This window comes from Melopsittacus undulatus, chromosome Z (genome assembly GCF_012275295.1).
Source record: "Melopsittacus undulatus isolate bMelUnd1 chromosome Z, bMelUnd1.mat.Z, whole genome shotgun sequence".
NCBI classification, from domain to species: domain Eukaryota; kingdom Metazoa; phylum Chordata; class Aves; order Psittaciformes; family Psittaculidae; genus Melopsittacus; species Melopsittacus undulatus.
Genome location: NC_047557.1, coordinates 25,256,008 through 25,271,371, shown reverse-complemented (window position 1 = coordinate 25,271,371; position 15,364 = coordinate 25,256,008). Strand labels below are relative to the sequence as shown.

The window sequence follows — 15,364 nt, the reverse complement described above, 5'->3', positions numbered from 1 at the left end:
AAGAAGAGTAGTTTTTATTTTAAACTCTGCTTTACCCTGCAGACTTGACACCCCTATGTCCTTTTTAGCTCAGCATTTATTCACCACATGCCACTCAATGACTGCAATGTATGCATGTACTCTTATGAAACTATAGTAGTGTTACAAAGTTTCATCCCTTAGCACTCTCTAGTACTGGTGCGTGGCCACTTCAAAAGTAGATCATTCTGCAAACATTCAGAAATCTTATGGTGTTGATAATCTGTCAGAGCAGTGTTAAGAGTGATGGAGAAGCAGACTTATTACTCCCAGTGTTCTTAAGGCACACAAATAGAGGTAATGAAACTGCAGTTTACCCAAACTCAAGCAAATTAACGAAAAATTTTATTAAAAGTATTCAATATAGCACCACACAAAAGGTACACTGTTCTTTGTGTTGCCTTTATGGAACATGCCAGAGCACTTTCAAGCTAGAAAAATTAATGTAAAAAGCTTTCTTGTTTATCAGCAGAGTTTACCTTTTACTATTTAGAGAAGCTATTCTGAAAGAACCACAACTTTTGTATGTAATGGTTTAATGGTCTTCCAGGCAGATTAAGCACTGTTCCCTTACCCATCAGTTCCCATTCATCTTCCAGGATTTGAGCCTTGTTCAGAAAAACCTCACTTAAACCAAGATGTTTTCAGGAAGAGCCTTTGGTTCATAACTCTTACTAGCAGATCCAACTGACAAAATACTAGTCAGCTGCTAAATTCTGTTTCTTAAAAAAGTAACAGCATTTTGGTCAATGGTAATGGTGTGAATTTGGCTCTAGGAATCAACCCCAGGCAAATTGAGAAAGATTTGGAATTGGCTATTAATTGTGTCTTGGGTGCAAAGATAAACAAGGAGTACATATTTGATAATATTAGAGATAAATTGCATCATTTTGAAGGGTCATTTAGTCCCTCTCCTCTTTTAGTACAGATTTTTATACTATAATTGAAATTATTAAAATTATTTCAGATATAAGGTGCTTCTAAAACCCATGGCAGGGGACTTGGAACTAGGTGAATCTTTAAGGTCCCTTCCAAGCCAAACCATTCTATGATTCTATTTCATTCTAACATATTTATTGGTCCCTCATATTCCTTATAGCTAAACTTTGATTCTTAGACTGAACTGGTCAGAGTAAGTTCTGTATATTACTTGTTACACTATTACACTTACATTAAATTGGCTTTTTACTTTTTTTTTTTTTTGTAATAGAGATCAACTGGAGATGTTTATATTTTGTCTGAATATGGAACACACAGATGTTTCAGAACATCCTTTATTTGATGCATCTTGCAGTTAGAGAAAGGCCAGTTTGCATAAAGGAACTTTAGCAAGTCAACAATAGTAATAGAGCCATAGTCAAACAAAAGTGTGGAATGGACCCAGTGCTAATGCATATAAAGAGAGACTATTGAAAAACTTTCTAGGCTTCCAGCTTCACTGATTCCAGTATGGAAAGTGCTTCTTTATACTCTTCGGCTTCTTCCAATTCTTTTTCTTTTTCCTGGAATCAAAACCAAAATTACTGAGTACTTTGAAAATAACTGACATATTAAATTTAAGAAGGTAACTGGGGGGGGGGGGGCCGTAGGGGAAGGTAAAAACAGACTGAGAGAAGGCTGAAGCACTCAACAACTTTTTTGTTTCAGTCTTAACTGGCAGCTTCTCTTCCCTCACCTCTCAAGTGGATGGATCACAAGACAGGAACTGGGGGAGCAAAGTCCCTCCCACTGTAAGTGAAAGTCAGGTTATTGACCACCTGAGGAATCCAAACCTACATAAGTCTATGGGACCTGGCAAGATGCATCCCACAGTCCTGAGGGAACTGGCTGATGTAGTTGCCACTCAATTCTCCCTGATATTTGAAAAGTCCTGGCAGCCAGGTGAAGTCCTGGAGACTGGAAAATAGGAAACATTGCATCCATTTTTAAAAGGGTAGAAAAGAAGGAACCTGGGAACTAGCAACCTGTCAGCCTCACCTCTGTGCCTGGGGAGACCATGAAACAGATCCTTCCAGGAGCCACACTAAGGCATGTGGAGAACTGGAAGGTGATTCAAGAATGCCATCATGGCTTCATCAAGGGCAGGTCCTGCCTGACCAACCTAGTGGACTTTTGTGATGGAGTTACTACATCAGTGGATAAGGCAAAAGCGACAGATGTCATCTGTGTAGACTTCTGTAAAGCCTTTGACATGCTTCCCACAACATCGTTCTCTTTAAATCAAAGAGGTATGGATTTGATGGGTGAACTGTTTGGTGGATGAGGAATTTGTTGGATAATCATACCCAGAGTGGTGGTAGTCATCAGCTCAATTTCCAAATGGAAGTCAGTGACAGACAGTGTCCCCCAGGAGTCCGTGCAGGGACCAGAACTGTTTAATAGTTCCTCAGTGACATGGTGGGATGAATGCCTCCTCAGCAAGTCTGCAGATGACACCAGGCTGAGTGGTGCAGTTGACATGCCTGAGGGAGAGGATGCGGGCCCATGTGAACCTCAGAAGGTTCCACAATGCCAAATGCAAGATCCTGCATGATGTCTGGTGCAGCTGTTGGTACCAACATAGGCTGGGGGGATGAAGGGGTTGAGAGCAGCCCTGCAGAGAAGGGCTTGGTGGTATTGGTGAATGAAAAGCTGAACATATGCCTGTGGTCACAGTCCAGAAAGCCAACCATATATCCTGGGCTGCATCAAAAGGTGTGTGGCCAGCAGGTTGAGGGTGGTGATTCTTGACCCTCTGCATCACTCTGGTGATAGACCACCTTAAGTACTGTGTTCAGCTCTGGAGTCCTCAGCATAAGAAAAAAATGGACCTATTGGAGTGGGTCCAGAGGAGAGCCATGAAAATGACTAGAGAGATGGAACACATCTGCTATGAGGACAGGCTAAGAGTTAAGGTTGTTCAGCCTGGAGAAGAGAAAGTTCAGGGGAGACCTTAAAGCAGCCTTCTGACATCTAAAGGGGGCTTACAAGAAAGATGGGAAGAGAATTTTTAGTAGGGCCTGTTGCATAGTACAAGGGGTAATGGTTTTAAACTAAAGGAAGGTAGATCCAGATGAGATATAAGGAAGATATTTTTTACAGTGGGGATGGTGAAAAACTGGAACAGGTTACCCAGAGAGGTGGTAGGTGCCCCATCCCTGGAAACATTCAAGGTCAGGTTGAGGGAGACTCTGAGCAGCCTGATCTAGTGGAAGATGTTCCTGCACATGATAGGGGAGTTGTAACTACATGACCTTTAAAGATTCCTTCCAAACTATAACCCAAACTAGTCTATGATTATATGAAAGAAGGAATTTATCATTATTGAAAACATTAGCTCTGTATGACTCAAAGCACAGGTTATTTCTTTTGTCTTACTTAAGGTTCAGGATAATGACTGTCGTATGTGAGTAGCTTTGTATACCTTTATTCTGTTAAATATTTAAACCCAGGGACAGCGTAACTGGAACCAACAACAACAGACCTCAGAACAAGAGTACTGTTAGGAAAAAGCTTAAGCAGATTAACAACTGAAAAAATATACCACTAGAAAGTTGATTTTAATAAAATCATTGAAGGTAGGTAAGCACAGAAAGCAATTCTTGATGACTTTTGAATTCTTAACAACAGTAACTACTCCATTCCTTGTTTTAAGTTTGTACAGCACATGCTGTATGAATCAATAGGCCCACTTTTGCATGATGCTGAAAACCAGACCAGTTAACCCTTAAGTAACTAGTTCAATGACTAGTACAGGCATAGTACCTGAGGATAAGACGCCTTAAGTTTTCCTTTGAGAAGGGACTTGCATTTCAGCCATCAAATGTGTCTGGCACTTAATTTGAGGTATGTATTTTTAGCCTCACAGTAGCATTTACATGCATAGCTGAATTCTTGATGAGAAGGCAGCTTTTTAAAATAAGCATCATGATGTCTAAACTTAGTATAATTTTAGTGACACTATATGTACAAGACACCGTTTATTTCTGCAGGTGTTGTATCTTAAAAATGTGGCAGCAGTGCTCACCTCACTAACAAAATGTAAAGCAGTACTTGGCAAGGACTTTGATGTCTTGTTTCTTATCCATAGTGCAATAAAAGTATTTTGAATGTTTCAGTTCACGAGAAGCATATTATGTACAGCTACACTATTTAGAAAACTACCTAAAGTAAGCGAACTGTTTTTTCTGATGATGTAACTAGTACAGGAATTTAGAGTCCATTCTAGCAGTTCAATATATAAGAGTATGTTGAGTGTACATTCCATTAAAAACAGCTTCTAAAATTCTAACACACACAGCTTTTACAGACTGAAGACCAAGTCTCCAAAGACAGTTATCTAAAATGAAATATTGGTATCTTATAGGATACTAGTCTTGGGATCTATAAAAAGTAATTCTTTCGTCCTAATTTGCTGCAGTTGCACTGCACACAAGCATGTTTATCCAAGTTCATCAAGAAAGAACAGCATTTCTTGATCAGTGGGTTATGGTGCCATACTTACTAGTAGCTGAGTAAGATCTGCATGTGCAGCTTCTAATCTGCGCTGGCAGTCTGGAATCATCATCTGCGACTCTTGTAAGAGCTCGATCTGTGAAAATTAGAAGCCAATGAGATAAGAATGTATTCCAGATAAGAACATTTATTTTTTAAGCCAAGTCTTTACTCTGAAAAATCAATCTAGTAATCATCTAGGAATTCAGAACAGTTGTACCTATTTCCTGAACAGGCTTTTTTATTAAAAGACACTCAGCATAATTGCTTAAAACTCTGTTAATTTATAGGACACTTCCATTTACTTTGTGCTTAATTAAATATAAAGTATTAAGTGTGAAAGACTATTTAGAATATTTTTTCTCTTAGGAAAAAAAAAAAGAACTGCCTCATAAGCTTTCTGTACAGCATTTGTTAAAAAAGGCTATTTAAAACAAACTTTCTCCTGCTGTCATGAAGCAGCTTCACCCAAAATGGGATCAGCTGGTTATATAAATATCTCCTGCATCTTTTGGGTAATAAAGAAAAACAGTGTTCAGATAATACCACATAGAGATAATTACTGCATGAAAAAAGTTATTGAGTTATTGATCACATTGTGTGCACACTGCAGGAGGCTCTGACTGAAAGACAAAGGTAAAGAAAAATGAAAAGCAAAGACCAGCAGGCTCATATTTTTGATGCTTATCATGCATAAAAAGTTATTACTTATCCTTGTGCTTCATTTTAGGAGAAAGATTATTCTCACCATGCACTTTGAACAAAATTACTAAACTGGCGCCCCACTGAATCTGAAAATCCTGCCTCCTCCTAAAGAAAACAACTTCAGATTTAAACAAGGGCACATTTATTTCATGGAACATTTCTGGATCCGAAATCAAACCACTAGGAAGAAAAGGTGTGCAGAGATGTTCAATAACATTAAATCTATTTAGAAATGAAAATCTGTTAGATATTTAAATATGAAACCTTTTCTGCATCCAGCATAACCTGCAACAGAAGGCGTTCCCTTTAAATGGCTTACTTCATTCTGTCATTACTAGGTTGTATTCTCCTTTCAGTATTAATGCATATAGGAAGACCCTCTGTAGTGAGACATTATCACCATATTTTTAAGTGTCATATATTTAAGTTCTTAGTTAAGTACTTTTTAAGAGAAAGGGTTTATAAACTTTGTTGCTAATTTTCTTTCAGAGGATCTAGGGTAAAACCTGTCTGATGATGCAAAGATGGGTGACAAATGTTAAAAAAAAGAAAAAGAAAGAAGACGCACCCAAAGTTCTAGGTCTTGTTGGTATTATCGCTTTTCTTTTACCTATTCATTGTTGGGACTATAAAAGTAAGACTAGCAACTCTGCATATTACACTTTCAGCAGTGAAGGAGTAAATAAAGGTTTTTAACTTTCACAGAATGAGCTGTACTGTAAACTGCTTGACATGCTGCCTTCTGCTATATGTAGTAAAAATGTGTTCTCTAAGGAATACCCACAGAAGTGGGAGACAACCCTCTAGATGTAATGCCTCAATATTTCAAAAGAGCTTTCTCTGCAGCTCTTCTCAGGTGAGGACTAATCTTGTTTCTTCTACAGCAGATCAGTTTAGGACATAAAAGGCATGAAGTCTGGAAACCAAAATATACCTGCCTAAATAAAAAGGAAAACAGCCTTTAGAAAACAAGGGGAAAAAAGTTCACAGTAATGATCTTCCATCATCTGGTCTCTTTCAGATGATACATGAGGCAATAGAACCAAAGTTTGAAGGCATTTTTAATACCAGATATATGTTAGGAATATAACTGTACTTAGTACAGAAACTTCCACGTTGCTAGCTTTAAAGGAAGCAAACCTTACTTGTTAAGGATGCTGTCTAAATAGATAGATACATGGGAGCATTAGACTCTTCATTAGCCTTTCCACTGCCACTTTATCTAACCAAATAGAGCTGAAATTCAGATTATTAAACAAAGACTACCTCTTTAAAAAATGTAAAAATAACCAGACTGAAAGTGAAACTGTATGTTTCATTGACAGGCTGAGAAAGTTGGGGCTGTTCAGCCTGGAGAAGGCTGCATGGAGACCTCATAGCAGCCTTCCAGTATCTGAAGGGGGCCTACAGGGATGCTGATGAGGGACTATTCATTAGGGACTGTAGTGATAGGACAAGGGGTAACGGGTTGAAACTTAAACAGCAGAGGTTTAGATTGGATATAAGGAAGAAATTCTTTCCTGTTAGGGTGGTGAGGTACTAGAATGGGTTGGCCAAGGAGGTTGTGAATGCTCCATCCCTGGTGGGGTTCAAGACCAGGTTGGATGAAGCCTTGGGTGGTATGGTTTAATGTGAGGTGTCCCTGCCCATGGCAGGGGGGTTGGAACTAGATGATCTTAAGGTCCTTTCCAACCCTAACTATTCTATGATTCTGTGATCTAACCTTATTGTACTTGATTGGTGAGAGGAATGAAACTTTGTACCAGTCAGGTGGGGGCAGAAAGACTGAAAAATGTAAAAAGCCAGCTGAACTAGCTAGAATATTTCTGAGACACAGAATAAACAGACATTTTAAAACAGACATGTTAAATTGAAAAAGTTACAAAACATTACTATGTTTCTTTCAGAGAGAACTTCTCCAGTAACAAAATCAGCAACAAATTATCATATTCTACAGTAATTTTCCAAAACAACATATATTGGTTTCAAATGTATTTCTTTTTAACTATTTCAGGAGACACTCTACCCTTCACTCAACAAAGCAAGAGAATTACTACTGTTTTCACCAATACTTGTAAAAAAATGTGTGTTAGCAAGATGTACTTTATGTACTCCTATATACACTTTGTCATGCAAATACTAAATTCTGTTAAGTCCATTGCATACTTTAATTCATTAGGAGATGACATCCTCAAGGAGTAATTTGGAACTGTAGGATAACTTTAAAAAAATAAAAAATTATCAGTAAAAATGCCGACAGTTAACAAACAGTGAATCTACAATGCCACTGAGAGGAAACGAGGAGGAGATACTTCACACTTTTCTCACATTCAGCAGCCTAAAAGTATTAGCTGGAAAAGGATGTTTATTTACGTATGAAACACCTCAACAACCACAGAAATGCAGAAAACTACTGCTTCAAATCATTAGTCTGCACTTGTAAGTAAGTGATTACAGTGTGAAAAGTTTCTATTACAGATAAAGTCTTCATACGCTGATAATCATTACAACTGTGTAGAAACTAAGTCTTCATTATGAAAACTACACACAGAGATACAATTGCAGTACTTACTGCTACCAGTCAGGGTTCTTTGTGACCCTCCACAGAAGTATATGCAGAATTACACCTGGTAGAATATATCAAAAGTGTCAATATTTTTTCTTAATTTCTACAAACTTAATAAATTTTGTAGAGAATACTTTTTAATACGATTATTTTTAATTTAACATTTTATTAAAGTACTTAATAAACCTTTTTCCTACAAGTCTTCTAGTTGAAGATGTGTGATTTTGAGATAGAAAAAATTTTATTTCACAGCCTATTTTTCCCCAAATACTGCTCTCCAATTTTTATGGTCTTTTTCTACCATTCTGGTTCAAATTAAGTTCTATATTTCTCATTTGCCTTCATAGATAGAAAAAATAGACAATAACAGAGTGATGTTTAGGTTGTTGTTGGTTTGTTGTTTGGTTGTTTGGTTTTGGTTTTTTTTACATAAGCTGTGATAGAAACAAAAAGGCTTCCTTGCCTCAAAATGCTAAAGATTCTTTCACTCTGATATACAACCTACCACAAGTAGCTTTCATACAGCTCAGATTCAGCTGAAGTACATGAATTGCAACTCGCAAGCAGTGCACGTACAACCTGTGCCCAGGACAATGGCAATATAGGGGTGTTATAGGTGAAAAGCAAGTGCTGACTCCTCAGGGATATGGCACAACGCTCAGTGACTTAAAGGTCTGGCATTATTGAAAGCATAGTGTTATCATGGTGGGAGCCACAGGACAGTGATGCTAATCAAAATGAGGAATGCAGCAGAGCCCTGCTTGGGGGTGAAGCTCAAAGGAAAGCACTACAGGGGTGAACAGTAAAACATACACATACAATGGCCTGGTTTGCTCTTTAGTGAACTTGCTGAGGTATGGCAGGTGCCATTGTCCAAATTCCAACCCACCATCATGCTGGTGCCTGTACAAAGGTGGGAGCAGATGAGGGGGGAAGCAACATATCCTGGTTTACAATAACAATGAGATAAAACAGGCCTGGGACTCTGGATATTCAGATGTGAGGAAGAGAACTATCCTGGGTTACCATAACAGTCTTCTCATGCCCTACAATGGGGTCTTCAAGTAATAATCTTGGTCAGTGAATACCAGCACTGTGATAAAACTGTCATTTATGTTTCTCTGATGTTTAATCTGCTCCTCATTAAATAAGTCTTTCTGTACAGTGTTAACAACTTTCAACTACCCCAGGTGGTCACTGCCTCTGCTGGACGCCACTGGAATTCACAGGAAGCACCAGCTGCCCCACTGCATAATGAGTTATGAGAAAAATACTTAATCAAACCCAACTCTTGTTCTACAAAGGGGCTGATCCTTCTGTACAGGCCAGACGCAACCTCAAGTCTACATATGCTGTAGGGACAGTAATATTAATTTTAAAGTACAATTTTCCATAGTGACTTGTGCATTGTTAAACATTGTAAACTCTACTGCAGAGTTGTAACTAGTAAGCTCAATAAAAATATTATTACGTTAAAAGGTAAGCATCTCTCCTTCAACCCTGGATTGATTACTATGTACATACCTGATCTAGCCGATACCTCATTTTTTCATTACTGAAAGACTACAACCATATTTTTAAATACATAGTTGTTCAGATTAGGAAATATTAACTAAAAGCAATTCTTAAAATGTATAACTACAGATTTTTTTTTCCTGAAGAACATCTCAAAGTATTAACTCTACCCAAAATATGGTTCTGATCAAGCTCTCCTGTTAATATGTAATTTTCTTAGTGTGACAGATCTGATTCTATAAAAAGTGTGTGCATTCTTTCTGAGCCTACAAATTCTTCATAACCTGAAATATTACCAACTTCCAGAATGAAAAGTTCATTAAAAGAACAAGAACTGAAGGTGTCATTGGGGGAACTGATTGCTTTCAAAGTGGATCAGGCAATTTCTGAATGAATCAAGACTGTTCTCTGTGAAGGCTTTTGTCACTGGTCTCTGAGAATACCTTCAGGTAGTATGTAACATTTCATTTCACAGAAGAAGTTCACAGCCTCTGCTGGTTTTGACTTTGATGATATCTTGCAGGTCACTGCGGAAATACCACGGTGCAGTCAAATAATCTGATAAATGGGGGACACTAAAAATGAGAATTGCATTCATTAGTTCTTGTTAGCACTAGTGGATTTTCAGAAAGGCTACTGTTCAGTAGGATCTTAGTGTCTCAGACCATGGTGAGGCAGAAGAACAGCTCAGCTCTGTAAATACAATTCTTTATTTGTATACAAATTCTTTCTTTGCATTTCTTTCCTATAGCATAACAAAAGCAAGGCTAGTCATCTGGGAAAAGCTTGGAAAAAAACCCAATCATAGTGAAAAGATAACATATTTAGTTGAAAGAATATAAAGGCCACAGTTAAGCACACACATGTCACTCTTCAGTAAAGAATAAACACGAATCTCTCAAACACAAGTATTCTCCCAGTTAGAAAGAAACTTGCCACTCTTTCTCCTTCCAAAAGGCGATGTAACAGCCATCTGCAAACACTGTCCTTTGTGGGAAATCTTCCAAGAACAATTTAGTCATTTAGTCATATTGTAAAAAGTGACATCAAAATGTACTCTTGAACAGATTAAACTATAGCATACACATTGCTAGTTGGAAACTTCACTACAAACTCTAGCATCTTGGTAGGAGCAATTGCATACCCATTGAACTCTCTCTTTTAGGTCCGTGATTTAACCAAAGGGACTAGTATACTCACTCAGGAGCTGAAATGTTTCATGTTCATATTATTATCAAACAGTCTCACTTCATTGTAACATTTGCACTTACCAGCAAGCAAGCACTTGGTTTACGTAAATGCCAGACCATGTATGTATGGCCTCATATGCACTGTTAGTGAGTGACAGCCATCCTGAGACCAAGTACTACATAATCCATAAGGTCTCCTTATAGTTTAATAGTTCTGGAGTACAGGAAGTTTCTACAAATACTTACTATGGCTTCTATAATTGACAGAATTTTAGTCTAGTACTTATATAACAGGAGTCTGGAAAAAGGTAGATTATTTTATTTAAGGATGACTATTGTCAAATGAAAGCAAAGAAGGATTTTATAAAACAAGTTTTAGGATAGTTTACCTGCTTCTTAATTCCATAATCATCAGATGCTTCAGCTTTCATTTTTTTAATCTTTTCTTCTTGCTGTTTTACTTCATTTTCATACATAACTTTTTCTTTTGCCAATCTGCAATTAAATGAAGTGATTGTGTTAATTTGGTTATATTACAGTAATAAGTTACACTATTGATAACACACTTCTGAAAGTTGCAGACCTATAAGAAAATGCACAGTTTTACTAAATAAAAAAAAAAAGGTTTTTAACCACTGCAAAAACCTGTATCTAAGAAATGCTAAGTTTAGCTGTGATGCATAATGATGCTTACAAGGATAATTTAAATTAAAAGTATTTTTAAAGATTCTGTGTAGACTTATCCATATTGAATATCCTTAGAAAGCTAAATACTGCTACTTAATTTCAAATACTTAACAGAAACAGCTGAGATGCCTTGTAGATCTGGATAAGTGCTAACAAAGGCAGTAGTACATAGAGGAAAGCAATCTATCTCAGAAGAGTTCTCACATCACAGGTAGTCAACATAAACAGTATGAAACATCTGCAAAGAAAACACTGTTATCATCAGCTATTAGATCAGCACTTCCCAGACCTTCTCAATATCATCCAGGTTCTGACAGTTTCACAAGTGTCCTATATTGTTCCAGTCATCTGGTGTTTCCTCTTTCGTATTCACTACTAAATAACAGCACTACACCTTCATTATTAGACACATAGCAGACATCCTTCTTAGTAGTAACAGTGAAAAAAGTTATCATGTGTAACTGAAAAGAAAAAAAACCCTTTAGGTTCAAAAACTGTGATCCCAGAACATTTTTCTCCTGATTACTTACATTTCATGCCCATTAAGTGCATTACTTCCCATACTAGTTTTCGTACAAAACAATGAAAAGTAAAATTCCGGAATTACACAGTAGCCTCAATCTTGTGTTTCTTTGAGCATTTTCTCCATTTACCTCGATGCTGATCTGGGGGTTATAGGCAAAATAACAGTTCCGTAATTTCAAATCAAAGCCATTTTCTTTACAGCCTGTCTTTCCAAGGAGTCCATTTCTGAATCCTAATAATGGACCCATACTTCAGAACAGAATGGTTTTTTTGCTAACAAACAAAATTAAATGTTGAGAGCAATGTAAATACTTCTGAAGGTCAGAATGGAATATTAACGTGAAGTCTAGTCTGATGTCTTACAGTAATTTTTACACTGCAATCAATTAACAAACTTTATTATTGCTTGTTAGAATCATAGAATAGCTAGGGTTGGAAAAGACCTTAAGATTATCCAGTTCCAACCCCCCTGCCATGGGCAGGGACACCTCACACTAAACCATGTCACTCAAGGCTCTGTCCAACCTGGCCTTGAACACCGCCAGGGATGGAGCATTCACAGCTTCCTTGGGCAACCCATTCCAGTGCCTCACCACCTTTACAGTAAAGAACTTCCTCATATCCAATCTAAACTTCTCCTGTTTAAGTTTTAACCTTTGTCCTGTCACTACAGTCCCTAATGAAGAGTCCCTCACCAGCATCCCTGTAGGCCCCCTTCAAATACTGGAAGGCTGCTATGAGGTCTCCATGCAGCCTTCTCTTCTCCAGGCTGAACTTTCTCAGCCTGTCTTCATACGGGAGGTGCTCCAGTCCCCTGATCATCCTCATGGCCCTCCTCTGGACTTGTTCCAACAGTTCCATGTCCTTTTTATGTTGAGGACACCAGAACTGCACACAATACTCCAAGTGAGGTCTCATGAGAGCAGAGTAGAGGGGCAGGATCACCTCCTTTGACCTGCTGGTCATGCTCCTTTTGATGCAGCCCAGGATACAGTTGGCTTTCTGGGCTGCGAGCGCACACTGAAGCCTGCTCATGTTAAGTTTCTCATCGACCAGCATCCCCGAGTCCTTCTCTGCAGGGTTGCTCTGAATTCTCTTCTCTGCCCAACCTGTAGCTGTGCTTGGGATTGCCCCAACCCAGGTGCAGGACCTTGCACTTGGCATGGTTAAACTTCATGAGGTTGGCATCAGCCCACCTCTCAAGCGTGTCAAGGTCTCTCTGGATGGCATTCCTTCCCTCCAGCGTATCAACAGAACCACACAGCTTGGTGTCATCAGCAAACTTGCTGAGGGCGCATTCAATCCCACTGTCCATGTCACCAACAAAGACGTTGAGTAAGACCAGTCCCAACACTGATCCCTGAGGGACACCAGTTGTTACTGGTCTCCAGTCAGACATTGAACCACTGACCACACTCTTTGAGTGCGACCATCCAGCCAGTTCTTTATCCACCAAGTGGTCCATCTATCAAATTGATGTCTCTCCAATTTATATACAAGGATGTCACAGGGGACAGTGTCAGATGCAATTACTTCAATTTTGCCATTGCATCTTCCACTTTTTGCTAATGTTCATTAGGTAAACACTGCATCACATAATGCTAGATCTGAACCAAAACATCCTCCCGGATCTTGGGAATTCCAAAGTAATTTCTGATCAGCTAATTCAAGACCAAACTAAACACTGATATTCTACTGACTGGAAACCTGAGAGCATGCCAAAGAAAATCCTTAACCAAACGAGAATAAGCATCAGATCATCACATGTAAGACTGTTTAAGGAGGACTTAACAGCCAAAATGAACATAATTAGATCCAAGAAGCAAAAAATACATTATACAAATGAAACAGAATAAATAAAGGCCTAGTAGAGAGCTTCATGGTCATGTTAGTGCACTAGAGCAAATTAATTCTTAGTTTGTCACAGTTAAGCACCCTATTAGAATTTCTAGTGCTGAGGATGGGCAGAGTGGTACTGGGGTGAGAAGAACTTTTTACGAAGTGAAGCTGCTATAAAAGCACCACTGCAGTAGTATCTTGAGGAAAATTCCAAAGAGCATGTACTGATATTGCAACAGCAGGAACCTTACCTGCTTTTGATAGGGCTTACATCAACCAAAAAAGTTTTTGCTAAACTAGCCTTAAGCAATGGCTCCACAACAGATGACGTAAATTAGGCTGTGACAACATGCACCTGAACTCATCTCAACACTCATGGAGTCACACCATCAGAGAGGGCCTTCATGGTTACAAAGAACCTTTAAGCAGCACACAGAGCATGTATTGTAGGTATTGACAAGGCCAGTTTCTACAAGTCAGCCAAGTACTGGCTTTGAGAACAGTACTAGGGGAAGACAACCTAATTACTAATAATAAAGACACTAAATCAGCAGCTGTAATTCCAACTACTGAAACTAGCTCCAGCATTAGCATCAGCAAAAATTGATTTAATAGAGGGTGAGTTAATTGTTTGATCAGGTTACTTGATTTAATTCCAGATAGTATTATCTGGTTTGCTATTTTTAGGTTCCAAAAAAGTTAATTTTAATCAACCCATGAAACACGATTTTTTTTTTATGAGAACAGCAAATTCCCTTGAAGATCAGGGAAAGGTAGGATTAAATGCAGTTTTTATGTCAATTTGCATACTGAAGCGTGCATGCCATTGAAACTGAAGGCAACTTACAATCACTAGACCCATCACTTTAAATTATTTTATTTCTTAGCTAAAAAAAAAAAAGCACAATGTTTGTCTTTACTTGTGTTTTCACATTATATTTTAGTATTCTCATGTCCCTCTATGCACACTAACTTTGAAAACGGATTGCTATTCAATTTTCCTTACTCTTACGAAACAGGAAAGGTCTGCGTGTTCTAGCCTTGGTTAGAACTTACTTTAACTTGATTTTTTGCCATATTTCTCATATTTGAATACTTAAGAATTGTATCCATATTTATCTACCTATTTCTAGTTCTGTAGTAATTGTACATTTCAGAAGCAGAACTTGAAACATTCTACTTTTAAAAAAGGAAACACATGACACCCAAAATATGAGACAATTTTCTGTGAAAGTTTTCCACTGAGCTTTTCTCAGTAATCAAAATTATCCAATTTAATGATCCATTTATCATTCGTAAGATTGGGATGCTAATGTTTAATGCTATCAAGTTTTGATTTGAAAACATTTCCTGTATTAGATTCTTTGTCTAGATGTCATGAAGCCATTTCTACTGAATATGTAGCCTGGGGAGATACTGAATTAAATCAGTAACTTGCTTTCAAAATGGAAGTGGAATTTCATACTGCAGTAATACTACCCCTTAATCACCAACTGAAAATTTCAGCACAAAAAAATATCCACATCATAATTTGTTCTCCCCTTCTTCCTTGACCCTTTATCTATCTAGAAACAAGATTTTGGATTTTTTGTTTGTTTGTTTGGGTTTTTTTTGGGGGGGAGTGGTGGTGGCCGATTTTGCTTGTTTTAAAATCTGTTGCATTTCAAGTACACAAGTCATTTATAGGTGAAAAAAACCTACAACCATACAAACCACTACAGGCATAACTTCAGTAGTCATTCTAGTGTCCTAAGAAACATAAGCAACAGTAACTTTACCTGAAAGAATCCAAAATAAAAGGAATCAATGTAGATTGCTTCCTATCATAATTATACTTGCATATGAC

General features: G+C 37.9%; 1 protein-coding gene across 1 annotated transcript in view; it reads right to left on the bottom strand.

The window, feature by feature from the left end:
- Positions 1-341: 341 nt before the first annotated feature.
- TBCA (tubulin folding cofactor A) overlaps positions 342-15,364 on the bottom strand; it is a 29,228-nt gene continuing 14,205 nt past the window's right edge. The window contains exons 2-4 of the mRNA XM_005142002.3: positions 10,857-10,962; positions 4,502-4,588; positions 342-1,520 (exon numbers count right to left, since the gene is read on the bottom strand). Coding sequence (XP_005142059.1) covers positions 1,440-1,520; positions 4,502-4,588; positions 10,857-10,962 — 274 coding nt within the window. The 3' untranslated portion in view covers positions 342-1,439. The remainder of the gene's footprint in view (positions 1,521-4,501; positions 4,589-10,856; positions 10,963-15,364) is intronic.